The sequence below is a fragment of the Erinaceus europaeus genome, chromosome 4 (assembly GCF_950295315.1).
Source record: "Erinaceus europaeus chromosome 4, mEriEur2.1, whole genome shotgun sequence".
In the NCBI taxonomy this organism is placed as follows: Eukaryota; Metazoa; Chordata; class Mammalia; order Eulipotyphla; family Erinaceidae; genus Erinaceus; species Erinaceus europaeus.
Window position 1 is genome coordinate 6,728,677 of NC_080165.1, and position 14,178 is coordinate 6,742,854.

The 14,178-nt window shown below is 40.1% G+C and overlaps 1 protein-coding gene across 1 annotated transcript in view; it reads left to right on the plus strand.

The window, feature by feature from the left end:
- The window catches only part of UTRN (utrophin), a 609,745-nt gene that overhangs the window by 527,447 nt on the left and 68,120 nt on the right, over window positions 1-14,178 (plus strand). Inside the window, exons 61-62 of the mRNA XM_060190773.1 lie at window positions 2,351-2,552; window positions 10,910-10,995. Of these exons, the coding sequence (XP_060046756.1) occupies window positions 2,351-2,552; window positions 10,910-10,995 (288 nt within the window). The remainder of the gene's footprint in view (window positions 1-2,350; window positions 2,553-10,909; window positions 10,996-14,178) is intronic.

Here is a 14,178-nt window from a genome sequence, read left to right on the forward strand (position 1 = left end):
ACAGGAGAGAAACTTTTAATATCGTAAAGGTTTCTAACACATATGTAGTTTATATAGTCATCTTTTAAAAGCCAATGTATAATCATGCTATGCATATTTTTAAAATATGTATTTATTTCCTTTTTGTTGCCCTTGTTTTTATTGTTGTTGTAGTTACTGTTGATGTCATTGTTGGATAGGACAGAGAGAAACGGAGAGAGGAGGGGAAGACAGAGAGGGGGAGAGAAAGACGGACACTTGCAGACCTGCTTCACCGCCTGTGAAACCACTCCCCTGCAGGTGGGGAGCCAGGGGCTCAAACCGGGATCCTTATGCCGGTCCTTGCGCTTTGTGCCATGTGTGCTTAACCCGCTGCATTACTGCCTGACTCCCACTATGCATATTTTTGAACCAAATTCACTTTGCCTCCACAAGTTTGATGTTGAAACTCTAAGCAATCTTTTTTTTAAGAATAATATATATATATATATAGTTTATTTACTTATTTTTTATTGGATAGAGACTAAGAGAAATAGAGAGAGGAAGGGAGATAGAGAAGGAAAGAGACAAGACACCTGCAGCCCTGCTTCATCACTCATGAAGCTTTCCCCCTACAGGTGGGGATCAGGGACTTGAACCTGGGTCCTTGTGCAGTGTGATATGTGCACTCAAACAGGCGTGCCACCACCTTCCCCCTTAAGAATCCTATAGTCTATTGCACTGAGATTAATTTGAAGAATGGTTTTCCCAGTGAAAGTTCAGATAGAAGCAAATTAAAGTGGAAATAACATTCAGTTGTTTTGAGTATGTTGACAAAGTTATGAAACAAACTGGTCTGGGTGTTATGAGTATGTTAAGATGGCCAAATGTTGCTGAGCCATAGTCTTGGGAGGATATCACCCAAGTTCTTTATCTCAAACAGTGATGAAGGCAGTTGGTTGAATACCAGCTTCTCAGCTCTCTCTGTGAAAGGTTTAGGAGCAAAAGAGTAGCTCTAACAGTATGATTTTTTTTTTTTTTTATGTTTTAAAGTAGAAAGAAACTAGAGAGAGGGAAACCATAAAAGTATGGACTATCAATATTCCAAAAAAGCAAGAAGTGGGAATAGCCTGATAAGAGTTCAGAGTCAAAAGCAGGAAACTTTAGGTAATGGAAGAGATTTAAAAAAAAAAAAGAAATGGGGGAGTCGGGCTGTAGCTCAGTGGGTTAAGCACAGGTGGCGCAAAGCACAAGGACCGGCATAAGGATCCGGTTCGAACCCTGGCTCCCCACCTGCAGGGGAGTCGCTTCACAGGCGATGAAGCAGGTCTGCAGGTGTCTGTCTTTCTCTCCTCCTCTCTGTCTTCCCCTCTTCTCTCCATTTCTCTCTGTCCTATCCAACAACGACAACAGCAATAATAATAACTACAACAATAAAACAACAAGGGCAACAAAAGGGAATAAATAAATAAAATAAATATTTAAAAAAAAAAGAAATGGGAGTGAGGGCTAGCGAAATCCTTCACTTGAATAATATGTTTCTGACTACGTCTGAGACTCAGGTCCAAGCCTGACTCCCCACTACACTGAAGGGGGCTCTGGTGATAAGGTCTCTTTATTTCTCTCTTTTCCTCTCTCCCTCTTTCCCTCCCTCTCTGCCTTCCATGTCTCTGTCTGAAAAACAAAGCAAAACTAACAAATAAAAAAGTGGAAATGCTACTTACTTTTTGTTTAAAAATTGAAATTAGCTTAAAAGAGTTGCCTAGCGGATACAGGCAGTTCTGTTCCTGGTGAATCACACACATTACAGTGCGCAAGCGCCAGAGTTCAAGCCCCTGGCCCCCACCTGCAGGAGGAAAGCCTCGCGAGTGGTGAAGCAGGGCTGCAGGTGTCTCTCTGTCATTTGCCTCTCTGTCTCTTCCTCCCCTCTCAATTTCTCTCTTTCTCTATCCAATAATAAATAAATAAGATTTTTAAAAAGAAGGGGATTGCAGGAGTCGGGCTGTAGCACAGCGGGTTAAGCGCAGGTGGCACAAAGCACAAGGACCGGCATAAGGATCCCGGTTTGAACCCCAGCTCCCCACCTGCAGGGGAGTCGCTTCCCAGGCGGTGAAGCAGGTCTGCAGGTGTCTGTCTTTCTCTCCCCCTCTCTGTCTTCCCCTCCTCTCTCCATTTCTCTCTGTCCTATCCAACAACGACGACAACAACAATAATAACTACAACAATAAAACAACAAGGGCAACAAAAGGGAATAAATAAATAAAATAAATATAGAAAAAAAAGAAGGGGATTGCATTAAATTGGCTAGATGAGACGTATACTTGAGGCTAGAAACATTTTTTAAGGGAATATAATGTTACAATTGATCATATTCTTTTTCTTCTCATGTTAGTGGACCTCTTAGAGTTGAATACAACGAATGAAGTGTTCAAGCAGCACAAGTTGAACCAAAATGATCAGCTCCTCAGCGTTCCTGATGTCATCAGCTGTCTGACAACAACATATGATGGTCTTGAGCAATTGCATAAAGACCTGGTCAGTGTCCCACTCTGCGTGGACATGTGTCTCAACTGGCTACTCAACGTATATGACACGTAAGTTTGCATTTGCTCTTAGAAGACAATTATCGAGTCAACTATCTTAGTGACACAGAATGTCTAACTTTTTAAAAAATATATTTATGTGTTCCATTTTGTTGCCCTTGTTTTATTGTTGTAGTTATTATTGTTGTTGTCACTGTTGGATAGGACAGAGAGAAATGGAGAGAGAAGAAGAAGACAGGGAGGGGGAGAGAAAGACAGACACCTGCAGACCTGCTTCACTGCCTGTGAAGCGACTCCCCTGCAGGTGGGGAGCCGGGGGCTCGAACCGGGATCCTTCCACCATTCCTTACGCTTTGTGCCACCCGTGTTTAACCTGCTGCACTACCGCCCGACTCCCAGAATGTCTAACTTTTAAGGGAAAGTTTTCTAAAAACTATTTTCTAAGCACTTTTCCTAGTGAAAATCTTTCTGTCAATTGCTGAAAAGGACTTTCGAGATGCCCAACTCCACCAACTGTAGACTAGAAGATAGCGTTCGTCCGTTCTGCGTGAACATTGTTTATTAATGACAAGAGAAAGGGAACGAGAGAGAAGAGGATCAGAGCCCTGCTCTTCTCTGGCACAAAGAATTGCTAAGACTTGAAGTAGCAGCTCTGTGACCTCACCTATGCTTATTAGGGTTTGAATAGAATATGCAGAACTTCTCCCTTGCTGGATTCATCTATTACTGAAGATGTCTGTTTCAGTATATACCGACTGTCAAACTCACAATGCTTTTTTGCCAGCTTGGTAGATGACAGCTCATATAAATGAATCTGACTTCCTCCTCCTACTGTGACACCTTACAGTGCATCTTTAAAGGCAGCAACTATGTTTGCCATTACAAATTCCAGCATAGAATATATCGACATATATTAATCTTCTCTGGACTTTTTTTTTTTTTTTGTATGACAGCTTGAGAGCTATTTGAATGTCAGTTAAAGAGATTTCCTTTGTCTTTTGCTGTGAACTATTTTTTTTTCTTTTATTGCAGTGATGGTTCTGTGTGTATATGGTATTTTAAATCATTTTTGCTATAGGATACTCTGTTGTCTGTAATTAATTAGCTGTTCACTGATAGGTCAAGAATACCCTGAACTTCCAACCTACTCATTTACCATGAATCTGGCCTTTTTGAATTGGACAGTGTGTTTGGGAAATAATCAGTTCTGGACAGCCTGCTGTGGGCTGACATTTCTAAAATATTAGGAAGTATCCGTTCTTCTGGCAGGGGGTTAAAGTATGCAAAGATTGAATAAAAATGCAGAAGTATTGTTTTTCCATTAATTAGCTGAATGAGAACTCTATCAGTCTTTGAGTCAGATACAAAGAATACAGATGATAGTTCGCTAATGTTCACATGGTTAGCAGTCGATTAACTATAGAAGTAGGAATGGGGTTCGGGCGGTAGCACAGCAGGTTTAAGCACTTGTGGTGCAATACACAAGGATCCACGTAAGGATCCCGGTTCGAGCCCCCGGCTCCCCAACTCCGGGTGGTGAAACAGGTCTGCAGGTGTCTCTCTTTCTCTCCCCCTCTCTGTCTTCCCCTCCTCTCTCCATTTCTCCATTTGTCCTATCTAACAACAACATCAGATACAACAACAATAGAACAAGGGCAACAAAAGGGAAAATAAATAATAATAATAAAGAAGTAAGGAATATTAGTAATGGTAGAGATGATTTCGTTGAAATTTTAACTTAATCTTTTGATTAGAAAAATACTTGATTTTTCTATTTTTATATGTAACAGCAACATTTTTAAAATTTCTTTATTGGGAAATGAATGGTTTACAGTCAACAGTAAAATATAGTAGTTTGTACATGTGTAACATTTCCCAGTTTTCCACATAACAATTCATCTCCTCCTCTGCCGGACCTGAACCCTCTCCCACCCCCAGAGTCTTTTACTTTGGTGAAATAAACCAGCTCTAATCCAAGTTCTGCTGTGTGTTTTCTCTTCTGTTCTTGTTTTTCAACTTCTGCCTCTGAGTGAGATCGTCCCCTATTTGTCCTGCTCTTTCTGACTTATCTCACTTCACATGATTCCTTCAAGCTTCATCCAAGGTGAGGTGCAGAAGGTAAATCCACCATTTTTAATGGCTGAGTAGTATTCCACTGTGTATAGAGACCACAACTTACTCAGTCACTCACCTGTTGTTGGACACTTGGACTAGTAGCGACATGTTTTATACTAATAGTAGAACATCGTGTATTTGAGGACTGGATAGCTTGAAAGTAGGTGTTTAGAGTCTCGGTCGCCATGATCAATGCAGGGCTTGCCTCCTCTCTGCCTGGCGTCTTGAAGCATTGATACATTTCATTTTAATAAGAAAAAAGTTTGTCCTCCGAAAGGATAAGATCATGTCTACCTGCAGTAATCCTCTATTAAGTTGATCTTGAACATTTGAAAAGTGACATTTTCTGGATTGGGGAGACAGCTTAATGGTTACGGAAAAGAATGTAATGCCTGAGGCTCAGAGATCCCAGGTTCCATCCCCAGTGCCACCGTTAACCAGAGCTGAGCAGTTCTCCTTCTCTCTGTCTTTCTCTCCCCCTCCCTCTCTCCCTCTCTGTATCTTTCTCCCTCTCTCTTTTTTCTCTCCCTCCCTCTCCCTCTCTTTTATCTATCTCTCTCCCTCACTCTGTCTCCCTCTCTTTCTCTCTCTCTCCTTCTCTCTCTTTCTCTCTCTTTCTCTATCTCTCTCCCTCTCTCCCTCCCTCTCTCTCCCTCTCTTTCTCTCTCTTTCGCCATCTCTCCCTCTCTTTGTGTCTCTCCTTCCCTCCCTCTCCCTTTTCCTCTCTCCCTCCTTCCTCTCTCCCTCTCTCTCTCTGTTAAATTCACACGCCAAAGGTGTCAGTGGACATTTTTTTTAAACTACAGAGAAAGCCTGTAACTTAATTTTTGCATTGTAGAAAGAATGCTAAATCCATGGGCTACTAGGATCAGTGATTTTCTCACTCAGACCTGGAGCATTGTAGAGTTGTATATCTTGAGCCACATTTGTGGGGACAAAATGGAGATGTCCGGTCACTGTCCCCCAGCACGGAGACTCTGTTGCACTCTGCTAATCTGCGGAGTCTTTGTACCAAATTGCCACAGACAGGTCAACTTAACAGTGAAAATCACTTTGTCACAGATTTGTATACTCGTTGTCACAGTTACTTCTGTGATCTTCCCGCTAGACCCGTAGGGGGCTGTCTTCTTGTATCTTCTCATGGTCTTTCTGCTGTGGGTCATCATCCTCTTCTTGTAGAGACACCTGTCACACCAGATGATGGATGACACACCCTAAACGACCTGGTTTGAACTGAATTACCTGTAATGTCCTATGTTCTAATGTAGTAATAGTCACCCCCCTCTCTGTCTTCCCCTCCTCTCTCCATTTCTCTCTGTCTTATCCAACAACAATGACATCAACAACAACAATAACCACAACAAGGCTACAACAACAAGGGCAGCAAAAGGGAGGGGGAAGGGCCTCCAGGAACAGTGGATTCATGGTGCATCAATGGAGCAATGGATTCACTGAGCCCCAGCAATATCCCTGGAGGCAAAAACAAAACAAAACAAAAAACATGTGCAGGCTGCTTTCACCGGACAGCCCAGAGGAAACTGTGTTATTATTTTGAAAGCAAGCACTATGGGAAATGTTCTGATTCGTATCCTAAGGAGTTAAACACATGTATAGTCCTACTTTCCATCATCAGGTATTAACAACAGAAAATCATTTCACTAAGGTAACTGTTTTTTAGTTACCCTGGGCCACGGAAAAACATGGACGGTATCAAAATTTACTATTGTTGATCACCAAGGTACCATCCTTTCCCCGTTCTAGCTTACGTGGCTCTTACTTTATTACTTTTTATTTCATTTTATTGGGTGGGCATACTGGCTTCTAGAACAATTGCTGACACATGGGTAAAATTTCTCACCCTGCCACAGTAGATATCTGCAGAACAGTCACCCCCCAAATTAGGGCCTTTCCCACTTTCCTACACTAGGGCTTCAGTCTCCCTCCACCCCCAACCCCACTCTCTTCTCTGCTCTTCTTTCCCAGAGTCCTTTGCTTTGGTTCAACACACCAAACCCAATCTAGGTTCTCCTTTGCGTTTTCTCTTTCTGTTCTTATATCTTAACTTCAGCCGATGAGTGAGACCATCTGTATTCATCCTTCTCTCTGTGGCTTATCTCAGTTATGATTCCTTCAGGCTCCATCTGAGATGGGGGCAAAGGAAGATGACTTCATCATTCTTGATAACTGGGGAGTATTCCATTGTGTATATATAACATAACTTTCTTAGCCATTCATCTGTCATTGAACACCTGGGTTGCTTCCAAGTTTGGACCACTTTTTATTTAGAAAAACAGTATCTTGAAACTGTCTCGTTTAAGAGAAAATAAATCTTTGAAGGTTTATATCCCTTCCATATAGATAGTGAAGATCAGGTTTTTTTTTTTTTTTTTTTTTTAGAACAGTTTCTGTTTAAGGTTGGGTGAAAGCTTACTCCACAGAGAGTACATTAAAATTTCTGGTGGGACTCAAGAAGTTTGAGCTCCAAATGACTCTATGTGAGAATTGTGCAAAGGGAAAGCTTCAAGGCTGGTAAAATTGTTGTATCTCGCCTTCTCTCTTAAAAGAAAAAAGGGGGGGAAAAGCACCAAAAGAATCTACCAGGAGGGGGGAATCATATGGCAAACAAATTTTCATTCATTCCATCTATCTAACTTAAGGTGAAATGTTGTCAGTTACACCTCATTAGAAAACACAGTTCTTAACTGGGAAATGTTCTGCATGTACAAACTATTGTATTTACTGTTGAATGTAAAACATTCATTCCCCAATAAAAAAACTTAAAAAAAAAAAGTTCTTCATGTGGCCGTAGTCTTACAGAACCATGTCTGGGTGCCTGCTATATTTCAACTTGCTATTTCATCTACGCCAATAGCATGGACATTTTTTTTTTTCATACCAGTTATTCCTTCTGATAATCTGATGGAGCTGGGTGCATTGTGCTTAAGAACTCTCTGAACTATGGCAGTGGTATCACATTCTAACCCTTCTGTTCTTCCACTCACCTGCTGTGCCATTTCTTCATTCATCACATTCTTTGACTTCCTTGCTTTGCTTACTCATTGACTTATTTTTATTTTATTGTCAGCAAGTTTATTGCCAGAGCTCAGTGTATTACTACTCCACTTCAGACACCCACTCCCCACCCCACTCCACCCACTCCCTCCCCACTTTTTTTCCCTCTTTCTTTTATCTCATAGAGACACAAAGGTGGGGGTGGATAGAGAAGGGCAGAGAAAGAGAGACATCTGAAACACTGCTTCACTTGGGAACCAGGGGCCTGAACCCAAGTCCTTGCACTCTTGTCCTTTCCCCACTGCTTGGTCCTCTTGCTTTGCCTGCATGATGTAGTTAGAACAGCTGTTTCCATCTCCTGAATGTCATGAGTGATACACACATAGCAAAATATGGGGAAGTAGAAGGACTTTGAGAATTTTCCATTAGTCCAGCTTCATTTTATCGACTGAAAAATTAATCAGAAAGAAAGTTAAGACAGAGAAGAAAGTTATTCACAGCCATCTAGTACCTAGAAGACTTAGATATGGAAGAGGCACTTTTATATAATTTCTTACCATCGTACCTTATCTATGAGAAATAGTAAGGTATAAATTATATTCACTTAGTTTTCTTAAGTTTTAGCATGTACTCAACTTTTAATATTCTGAATTCTGTGAAAAGAAAAAATCCATTTTCTTCTGAAATAGATGAGACGAATCTGAATTTTTAGTTCCGGTGGCTGTGAGACTTGGCATCCACTTAACCTTTTGGCATCTCAATTTCTCATCTGCAGAAAGTGAGATAAAAATATCTGCTGGCTTTGCCACACATCAGGTGACTGAAGGGTAGGTGAAGTAATATCTACAGCAGAGCTTTTAGAAACTATAAAGATGAAATTGATTCCTTTTCTAAGTTCACAGTATCACTCAGTCTTCATTTTCCCAGGTTAAAAAAATCTTAATTTCCCAGTCTGCCTTCTAGATTTAATGGAAACCAAGAGTGTTTAAATCATGATTTAAAGCTACACAGTCTGCCACATTTGCTTTGAATATTTTCATCGCTACAGAAAATATTAACCTCATTTGTTACAGGGCTAAATCATTTTCCCTCTTATTTCAGGATGGCCCTTGTTTTATAAGATATCTACTTCCCAGTTAAACTAATTTTGGGAGTTATCTATAAAAGTTGTCAGAGAACCAAATACTTAAATTTCATGAGCTCTCAGTTGACTTTCACATCGAAATACCCCATTCAACTTCAAAACCCTTGGTCTTCTGGCCCCTTGTGGCCTCAACTTTATCAACCATTTAACCTTGATGCCAGTTCTTGTTATAGTTGAATCAGTCTTATCTCCAGTGATCACACTATTTATTCCCTTTGTCCCCAGGCCCCAAATTTCCCCCTGATAATCTATTTTATCCTAGTTGGAGCATTTTCAGTTATGTCATTTTTTTTTTTCCTCCAGGGTTATTGCTGGGCTCCATGCCTGCACCATGAATCCACCGCTCCTGGAGGCCATTTTTCCCCCTTTTTGTTGCCCTAGTTGTTGCAGCCTCGTTGCGGTTATTATTGCCATTGTTGACATTGCTTTGTTGTTGGATAGGACAGAGAGAAATGGAGAGAGGAGGGGAAGACAGAGAGAGGGGGGAGAGAAAGACAGACACCTGCAGACCTGCTTCACCGCCCGTGAAGCGACTCCCCTGCAGGTGGGGAGCCAGGGGGCTCGAACCAGGTTCCTTACACCGGTCCCTGCGCTTTGCGCCACGTGCGCTTAACCCACTGCACCACCGCCCGACCCCCAGTTATGCCATGTTTTAAGTGTCTCATGTAACATTCCATGACTAATGCCTACTTAGATTAGCCACCAATCAAATCATTAATGAGTCACAACCATCCTGTACTTTATTGCTCTTCTTCACCAAGGTTGGTCTCCGATTTTTTTTGAGTCTCTAGTTGTTTTACTGTCTTACTTTCCTACCTTATATGTAAGACATTATCATCAGAAAGAATTGTGTCTTATACTTTTCTATCGGTTTCTATGGCATATGTTCAATGCAAATATTAAATTGAGTCTTCATTTCTGTTCATAGCAAACTGAATGTGTTACCAAAAAAAAAAAATGTTAAGAGCAGAAATATTAACCCTCAGCAGAGATTCAAGAGGCATTCCAGGAATGTGAGGAGAACACAGTCTGTTAACGGTAATGGCCACCACGGAAAGAGCTCCTGCTCTTGGGGGCCTCTGGGCCCTGAACAAAGGGAAGGTGCGGCTTCTGCCTACAGGGGCTGCGGGCTGCTAGCAGACAGCTCAGCGCAGAAGCGGAGGTGGTGAGCGTCGGAGGCTTGGGACCTTCAGCTCACTGCTCAGGGTCTGGTTGTCTCTATCACTGTCACTTTTCCCTGCATAGCTGTGTCTGGGGGAAGGTTAGTCTCAAGGTTCACGGGATTATCACTATAAGGGGGCTGGGGGCTGGGGGCTGGGGGCTGGGCATTCAGTGGCCGCCTTGGAGACTGACTAGTATATTAAGACATTGAGGCTAGAATATTAAGTAGAAATACTGGATTTGGCTTTTTCTTAAATGCAAACATTAGTTATTTACCAATCCTTAAGTATGCCTTTTTTATTTATTTATTTTATTTTGTTTTGTTTTATTTTATTTCATTTTTTGCCTCCAAGATTATTGCTGGGGCTCAGTGCCTATACTACGAGTCTATAGCTCCTGGAGGCCATTTTTCCCCCTTTTTGTTGCCCTTGTTGTTACCCTTGTTGTTAAGGTTGTTGTTGCCATTGCTGTTGTTGTATAGGACAGAGAGAAGTTGAGAGGTGGGGGAAAGGCAGAGATGGGGAGAGAAAGATAGACACCTGCAGACCTGCTTCACCGCCTGTGAAGCGACTCCCCTGCAAGTGGAGTCGCTTCACAGGTGGTGAAGCAGGTGTCTGTCTTTCTCTCCCCTTCTCTGTCTTCCCCTCCTCTCTCCATTTCTCTCTGTCCTATCCAACAACGATGGCATTAATAACAACAGAAATAATAACAACAACAAGATAACAACAAGGGCAACAAAAATGGGGCAAAAAATAGCCTCCAGAGTAGTGGATTTGCAGTGCCGGCACCAAGTCCTAGCAATAATGCTGGAGGCAAAAAAAAAAGATAGAATTCTGTCTGAGTTTCATGTCTATTATTAACAAGTAAAAGTCGCAATGTAATTGTTGACTTATCCTCAAGAAAATATTGTTCAGAAATGAGTAACATACTTATATACTTTTTAATGCAAGTAACATTGAGATTTTTTTAATTTCAGGGGTCGGACAGGAAAAATAAGAGTGCAGAGTCTGAAGATCGGATTGATATCTCTTTCCAAAGGTCTCTTAGAAGAAAAATACAGATGTAGGTATCCTATTTCCTATACCAATAACAGTTTTTGGTAAAAATTGATAATAATTTATTAGAGACTTACTTTATATGATTTCCCAGTAACAACTGTTCTTATTACAAATCATTAATTCTTAGAATAATTTCTTATTACTGTGTGCAATAATTTTTAAAAAATTTGTAGCCAAAAAAGAAAAATGCTACGTAGGTTAAAAATGCTAACTTTTTAAAGTTTTTTTTAAAGCTTTATTTATTTAATTTGATAATACAAAGAGCAATTGAGAGGGAAGGAAGATAGAGAGAGAAACACCTGCAGTGCTACTTGACCATCTGTGAAGCTTTCCCCCTGCAGGTGCCAGAGGCTTGAACCCACATCCTTGCATGATAGCTTGTGCACTTAACTAGATGTGCCATTGCCTGGCCTGGTTAACAATGTAGTCAGAGACTTCAGACATAAGCTCTAAGACTAGAATTAGACTGTGTATACTTCTGACTCTAAAAGCCAAGATTTATTTGTTCCCATGTGTGCTCCTACCTAAAACTCTAAGAAATTAAGAACCAGAACTCTATAATGTATGGGTGAGAACTTTCAGTCTATACATTATTTGTTTTCACTGCCAGAGAAAGATAAGGTGACCTAGAAATTTTAAAAATAGAGACAACAGTATAATTTGAGAAAATAACAATAAATATTTTTAATTTTGATATTTCTTTTTATTCACCAAATAATAAACCCAAAGTAGCTGATAGTGTAGGTGACTGTGGTAGGTGGAAAGGGCTTCACCATCAGCTCTCAGCCCTTCCATTCAGTACTGACTGCGTTTGGGTAGGTTACAGAATCCATTAGCTTCTGCTGTTGAGGTAAGTCCACTTCACAAATTAAGATACAAAACACTTTAACTGACAAGCAGGGCTGATGGTTACTGCTGAGAAAGGAATTTGTGATAACATACCAAAGTCTCTTAAGTAGCGTTTATTGAATATGTGGTAGCAGTTGCCACTGTCTGAAAATTGCTGTCTATTCCAAAATAGTGATTTCATTCATGAAATAAAGTCAGTTCAGCCATGAATATTCTCAGATGATACTTTCCAGAATCATCCATTATTTGAGAGAGGGATAGAAATATGAATGTAGCACAGTGGGTTAAGTGCAGGTGGCGCAAAATGCAAGGACCAGCGTAAGGATTCTGGTTTGAGCCCCCAGTTCCCCACCTTCAGGGGAGTCACTTCACAGGCAGTGAAGCAGGTCTGCAGGTGTGTGTCTTTCTCTCCCCTCTCTGTCTTCCCCTCCTCTCTCCATTTCTCTCTGTCCTATCCAACAACAACGACATCAGTGACAATAACAGTAATAATAAAACAAGGGCGACAAAAGGAAATAAATAAATATTAAAAATATTTATAAAAAAGAAATATGAATGTAGAGGTATAAAAGAAATATATATTTGACTATGATTCTTTTACATTTAGTTCATTTGTATCGTAAATGAATACCTATACATGAACGTCTTGAGGGGATGGCTATGAGCCATTTTGATGTGTGAGTTTCTGACACACTGTGACAAGTATGTTGGAGGAATAAAAAAATGTGACTCTTTGAAACAAGAGGGTCAGGAGGTGAGGTACTTGATGCAGTCATAACCTCATAACTGTGCAGAGAAAGATGTCATGTGAAACTATATAGTTCCAGGGCAATATATTGATTCAGAAATTAAAGCACCGTTAGTATCATAATTTTCAAAAGATATCATTGTCAAAGCTAAAAAACAATAGTTACTCCTATAGTGAGTGGGAAAAGACAATATTACCAAATAAGTAAACCAGAATTAGAGAAGTTTTTAAAAAGTATTGTTTGATTTGAGTTTTCCTGTGCTCCTGGAAGCTGTCAGATTCTCTGAGGTCATTATATCACAGTGCTCAGTTTGCTCTGAAATGTTGTAAATTTAATCTCAAAGGTTATCGTAAACCTTAAAAATGTAAACAGAGTCTGGCTTCCTAGATCAGTGATCGTGTCCTTCTTTTTTCTTTCTCAAGCTTGTTATCCAGGAATAACTAAAAGGAGTAATTGTGTTGTGCTTGTAGCTTAAAGCAGAAAAAGCAAGTTCTGCACAAAATGACATATAAAGGATATCTTTTACTTAAATCTTTTTTTTTTACATTTTTTTAAAAAAATTATTAGTAAATAATGATTAACAAGATTATAAAATAAGAAGGGTAGAATTCCAATTAAATCTTTAAACTAGTCTTGAAAGATGTGTCTGAATAATGTGGTCTTTTCAGATTAACTTAGCTTTCAGCTACTTTGGAGGGCATTTTCCTATAAGTCTTAAACAACAATCTAATTTATATTAAACTTTCAGATGATAGTGAAGGGAAGCAAAGCCTCTGTAATGCAACAGAGAGATATTTAATTTAATTAGCAGTGTATGCCATTTTAGGACTTAATTACACAATCTCTTGACTTGAAGTCTTTAAATGTTTCCTTGGAATATTGAAATTCCGGAAGTGTTCTCATAGTATGCTCTGCGCTTGACTTTAAAGTTTTTAGCAGCTCCAATTTCGGTTTTTGATTTCCCCAGAGATAACAAAGCATTTGCTCATTATTACTTCTTTGGCTAAAATTAATATTCAAGACAGTTTACTCTCCAAAGTGAACTGTGCGAAGGTACAGTGCCATTCTGGGTCATTGGTACCATCTGCACAGTTATTTTGCTGGAGTCTGTCTCTTTCTTCATGACTTCCTAATGATACCCTTGGATTAGTTTGTTGCATTACCCAGACCTGCTGACACCCGATGACTTTGCCTCATCTGGGACATTTACAAAGTGTCCCTTTGAATGGTCTTTAACCTCTTCTGTGCTGCCTTTGTTGAAATTGGGATTGTAGATTGTGACTTTTCTCCAGTCAACTCCCAAATCGACCACTCCCTTTTGTAGCTGGCTGTAATCGAAACATGTTAACTTGTCTGAGATTTCAGAAGTGTTGAATATTTAAGGAATTTTTCTCCTGTTTTTGTTTGAGTTTTTTAATTTTTTAATATTTTTGCCTCCAGGCTTATTACTGGGGCTTGGTACCTGCACTATGAAGCCACTGCTCTGGAGGCTATTTTTCCCATTTTGTTGCTTTTGTTGTTGTGCTTGTGGTAGTTGTTATTGTTGTCATAGCTGATATTGTTGTTGTTGGATAGGACAGAGAGAAATG